This window comes from Pyxicephalus adspersus, chromosome Z (assembly GCF_032062135.1).
Source record: "Pyxicephalus adspersus chromosome Z, UCB_Pads_2.0, whole genome shotgun sequence".
Lineage (NCBI taxonomy): Eukaryota > Metazoa > Chordata > Amphibia > Anura > Pyxicephalidae > Pyxicephalus > Pyxicephalus adspersus.
Window position 1 is genome coordinate 449,375 of NC_092871.1, and position 5,766 is coordinate 455,140.

Here is a 5,766-nt window from a genome sequence, read left to right on the forward strand (position 1 = left end):
CCCCCCAGAGACCTGGGCAGTGTATGGGTCCCCCCAGAGACCTGGGCAGTGTATGGGCCCCCCAGGACCTGGGCAGTGTATGGGCCCTCAGAGAACAGATCAGGACATGTTGGGGTATGGATACCCTGTAAACCCTTTGATTATTTTTTTAATCTTTAGCTGCTAGTCAGTGAGGAAGTTTTACATTTGCACTTTGGATCTCTGATATCGGTTGTGATCTCTTTACAGCTGGGATAACAATGAGCGGGAGAACATGAGCCCCTGGGACATGGAGCCCATTCCTGATGGCAGTAAGTCTTCTGTATTCCAGAACCCACAGCAACCAATTGCCATGGAAGCTGAATGCTGATTGGTTGCTGTGGGAAGTTATGTCTTTGTGACCTCGATTGATTGCTTTATATTCCATGTTTGTGTCCCTTTGCAGTATCTCTCCCAGATGAAGTTGGTGCCGGAGTACCGGTCACAGCGGAGGAGCTGAATGCCCTGCAATATAAACCGGAGGAAGGAGAATGGGGCTCCAAATCCAGAGATGAAGTGTGTGAACGCGTCATGCGAGGGATCGACCAGCTACTTACCCTCGGTGAGCTGTTATTATATAATCACTTAGAAATGATGAGCGGGGATCTTCCTTACACAATGTCCACTGTAAACCATGGACAACCCTCTGCACACCCAACCAACACACAGCCAAGAGTAGTTTCCTTTCTACAATCGGGGCCATTAATATGAAGCCCCCCCCCCCCCCCCCATGTCCATTGTTGTGGAGCTGCTGGGAATTTGCCCCCATTGGTGAGGTCAGGTACTGATGCTGGGGATTTATCCCCATTGGTGGGGTCAGGTACTGATTGTGGGGATTTGCCCCCTTTTGATATTGTGATATGACACAAATACCTGGAGGGGGGAACAGGGCCAGGGAATGGTGTTGGGGGCACATGGAGAGTTGGGGATGGTTTCACTAACAGGTTGAATTGTTTCCCATCCTCATGCTGGGAGGGTGGAGACCTTCTCTGGGTTCAGCCTTAGATGGCCCTCATGGGGTCGCTGCCTTTGGGGTATCTATAGCAGGAAGGGATCACCTGACATCTCTGTGCCATGGAGAGCTGTCAGGAAATCTCAGAATATTATTCATATGGCCAATAAAGAATTCTAGCTAAGCATAGTTCAGTTTGGATAAATCTGTCCCGGTCCCCAATCCAGTATTCCCGGATCTGCGGTGTTCTTCCCTAATATCTGGTTATATTTTGTCCTCCAGATACAACACTTGCAGGTTTTGTCCTTCCTCAGCTGTGATTGGTCAGGAGAATCTTTAGACTGATCATCTCCTGATCACTTTGCTCCCTTGTTCTTTGTAAGCCACCATTGGCTCCTTCTGCTGCTTCTTTTCTGGCCAGTCTAAGGTCTGCAAAATAAAATATTTTATTATAAAATCCAAATGCTGAAAACTTAAACAATTCTCTGTATGAGATAGAAATGTTTTATTGTATTAAATATCCCCAAACTTTTCTGTGTTCTCAGATTTCGCCAATCCGTTCAGTGTGCCCGTGGATCTGAGCGCTTATCCCCTATATTGTACGGTGGTGGCGTATCCGACCGACCTGAGCACGGTGAGGAAACGCCTGGAGAGCCGATTCTACAGGTGAGGAGTGTGAGGTGCCATCGCCTTATCCGGGAAACTGCCCCAACCCCCCACCCTCCGTCCTACATCCTCCCACTATTCCCCCCCCCATCTCAGCGTTGGATTTGGTGCTTTTCCTCTCATTGAACTATTTTTATCTTATGTGTAGGAGGATTTCAGCGTTAATCTGGGAGGTCCGATATATCGAACACAACGCCAGAACCTTCAATGAACCCGATTCCCCTATTGTCAAAGCTGCCAAAACTGTGACGGATGTGTTACTGCGATATATCGGGTAAGGGATCGCCTCGTATTGTTCCTCTGCTGTGATTGGCTGAGGGATTCCCTTGTATTGTTCCTCTGCTGGCAGAGGGTCCCTGTGCTGGCCAATCACCGTCCTCCATCATTTATTCCTCTGATTCCTGAGAGGACCCCTCTGCTGGAGAGCCAATAGGAAGTGTCTATCACACAAGGACCCTAGTTCCTGCAACTGATTTACCTAACTGAAGGACTTGCGGATTATAGGAATGAAATAGGAAATTTGCAGAGTTTATTATTTCAGCTTTATTTTTCCTGCTAGCCAATCACACTCTTCCTGTTTTATATCACTGACCAATGATCAGCGTCAGACCCCACTGACTGTGTGTGTGCTGTGTTTGCAGGGATGAGATTTGCACCGATATTCTGGAGATTTACAATCAAATCAAATCTGAAGATGTGGAGGAGGCGGAGGAGGAAGAAGAGGTAATTCTGTGATCTCTAGTAAGCCAATAAACCTAAATAAATCTTCATGTCGCTGTTCTTGTTTAACGCATCCCCTCCTCCTTCTTCCCAAGCAGACCGCTGGCGGAGACATGGAATCCGACGGACCCGGAACATCGACGGGACGGACAGTCAGCAAACCTGTGGTAAGAACCCTTCCCCCTCTATGTGTGCGCTCTAATCATATCACCTATGACCGGCTCGTATGGTCTGTGATCAGGTTTATCGATGGGGCAATGTGACCTCTTGTGGTCTCTTAAAGTGCAGAATTCCCTTTGGAACATTTTTTTAATAACGAGCGATGAGCTGAAATTTTATATCTAGGGGCCCTTTCACACACATAGGTTTCACATGTTTCATCCTGGAGGATCATGGGAAAGATATTGGCTTCATTCTAAGGATTCTTCAGCCGTCTTTGGTGGTCACTAGACCCCTCATCCAAACTTCAACTTCCCAAAGTTCTGTAAATGCCCCCGGCTGTGATCATCCGAAATACCAAAGTAGTGAAAGGGGTGATATCACAGTGATTATCGGGGTACAATGGGATATTAACAAGGGGGGAGGGGGATATATTGGCTTGGGAAGTCGTCTTTTGACGGGTGCATTGCATGCAGGGGGGTCTACACACTAAATGGTGATTCCTAGGGTTTGATTGGTCAGTTACCTTTAGGGGATGTCTGGGTTGCCTTAGATAGTACAAGAGGGCAAAACCGGTTCTTCAAGTGAAAAGCCAAAGCCAGCCGAGTCTTCGCCATCATTTTATAATCCTTTTGTTTCACCTCCTTAATCTCCTCCACTCCCAGATCTTACAAACTCACAAATCCTGGAGTTTATTGTCTTCTAAATTCCTCACCATGAAGGTTCCCCCCCTCCTAATTACATGTGCAGTATTGTCTAAGATGTCCGTTCCCCCTCCAGGTCCCTCACCTGTAAATCCCCCCATACAGGGTACTGATCTCCATTAACCATTCAGGCCATTAAATTATTGGGGAAATAACTTTCTATATGTTTATTCCAAACTTTTTATTCTGACCAAAAGCAAAGAAACTCTGCTCCATTCTTCAGATAAATCTCTTCTTCGGGTCCAGAAGTTCCATATGGACTCTTCCAGAACTCTCATTCCTTCATCAGGAGTGGTGCAGCGTAAAGTAAAATAATCGCCTTGACCTTTAATCCCGCAGATCTGTTGGGAGGTTTCTTTAAACGGGTCCCCCGTCGTCCCGGTATCTGTCTTTGGCCCGACGCGGAGGAAGCTCTGGGCGCTGCCATCTTCTTCTCACGTCACCAGAACTCGCACTGCACATGTATAAAGAAAAGGGAGCGCATGCATAAAGAAAAGGGAGCGCATGTATAAAGAAAAGGGAGCGCATGCATAAAGAAAAGGGAGCGCATGTATAAAGAAAAGGGAGCGCATGCATAAAGAAAAGGGAGCGCATGTATAAAGAAAGGCTCCTTCTGCACATGCTGGAGACCAGGCGTGCACAGAAGGAGCAGCCAGAGACTCCTGGGATTCATTACATAGATACATTACATAGGCTCAGCGCTCCCTGTGGTGTTGCACTTATATATAAAGTAAAAATATATATATTTTTTAAGAGTTGTCTGCCCTTTTATGTAAAGTGGGTATGGGTCCAAGGTGTTCTGTCAGTGGAAGCAATCTGATTATTCTTACCCTCCAAACTACATCCTGGATCTTTGGGAGATTTGGCTTTTCCTTCAGCGCTGGATGTCCCCCACGGAAGGTCATTTAGTCCCCATAGTCAGACAACTCCCAAGTCTGCAGTAATGCAAGTGAAGGGGAGAGAGCACAGTGGGGTGCTGCTCCGTCGTTCTCTCCCCTCTCCATAGAGCAGAATGGGGCTGTATGTACAACACTCGTTCATGCATCATTCAGTCTTTTGTCGTTGGAAAGATAATTATTGTACGTGTGTACGCAGCCTTAGTGATGAAGTTCAGACCTCCTCAGTCGGTTGGCTCTGGATCCAATAGTTTCTGCACCTGAATGTATTCCCTGCATTGCATATAGGGGAAGCTGGCTGTGAATCTCCAGGGTATTCTGAAGGAACGTCATTGGGTGGATCAGTGCTGAAAAATGAAGTACAATGGGGTATATGGGGTCCCTCTGTCTATGGTCACATTATAACCAAGGTATTGCACTCCTGTCATACAAACATCTTTTTGTTTTTGGGGGGGGGATTGTGGGTTCAGTAGAGAGCTGCAGATTTTCATTGGGGTCAGTAGTCTCCAGGAATTGGTCCCTGCAGATCTCTGCCTCTCCCGTCACCGGCAGCCTTTTGTGGAGACTTTCAGTGCCATGGTGACTCCATACTCCATCAGATCTTTATAATCTCCTGCTGAGCTCCCAATAATCGGGGATAAACAACAAACTAATCGCCCTGTCTGTTCTCTCTCAGGTGACGCGCCGCACTAAGCGGGATCTCCTGCAATCTAATCCCGATTCATGGAAAGATAAATGTAAGGAGCTTCTGGATCTGATCTACGAGCGTGAGGACTCCGAGCCTTTCCGCCAACCTGTCAATCAAGTGTCATACCCAGTGAGTGTCCTCTGCAAAGTGCCCGCTTCTGGGTGTTTATAGAGAGCTGGGACAGTAAAGGATGAAGATGTTTAATAAATGAGGTTATAGTTATCTGGAGATGGAGATAAGGAACCACAAAGAGACATATTGTCAGGGAGTGCCCAAAGCCTATAAGTGTTCGTGGACAGCCGGGGAGAGAATTGTGTCGTTCTCCTCCCTGCCCTCTGTATGTCTCAAACGACAATTATTGCATGGTGTACCCAGCCAGAAGTATGCCAAGGTGCAGAAATAAATTATTGCCCAGTGGGTGGATGAATATATATATATATATATATGGGGGATATGGAATGGTGGGCAAGTAGTGAGGGTTTAGGAGACAGACGTGTATTTCCTATATATGGGGGGCATTTGGGGAAGTGATATCCTGTGACTGGGGGGTATAATGATCCTTCTGTGATCTGGTTGAGGGTAATAATGATGTTTGGTGGAGGTGCAGCATAGAAATCTCGGACAGGAATGTCAGGGCTCATAATGTTTTATCCCTCCCTTTGCCCCAATCACAGATAAATGGTTACACTTTGTAAACTTAAAAACCCGAAATATCCAGCAGTCTGTGTGGGGCTCCGGATGTCACCAGCAGATGTGGTGTGTTGTACACTATGTGGTCTGAGATGTTCTGTCTTTGCAGGATTACCAGGACATCATAGAAACTCCAATGGATTTCAGCACCGTGAAGGCCACGCTGGAGGGCGGAAACTACAACGACCCCTTGGAATTTGCCCGGGACGTCCGTCTGATCTTCAGCAACTCCAAAGCTTACACTCCAAACAAGAAGTCCAGGGTAAGCAGATC

The 5,766-nt window shown here is 46.9% G+C and overlaps 1 protein-coding gene across 1 annotated transcript in view; it reads left to right on the plus strand.

Moving 5' to 3' along the window:
- BRWD3 (bromodomain and WD repeat domain containing 3) overlaps nt 1–5,766 on the plus strand; it is a gene marked incomplete in the record, with an annotated part of 28,558 nt that overhangs the window by 21,539 nt on the left and 1,253 nt on the right. Inside the window, 8 exon segments of the mRNA XM_072429784.1 lie at nt 230–290; nt 425–580; nt 1,516–1,636; nt 1,785–1,910; nt 2,278–2,359; nt 2,455–2,523; nt 4,792–4,932; nt 5,603–5,755. Coding sequence (XP_072285885.1) covers nt 230–290; nt 425–580; nt 1,516–1,636; nt 1,785–1,910; nt 2,278–2,359; nt 2,455–2,523; nt 4,792–4,932; nt 5,603–5,755 — 909 coding nt within the window.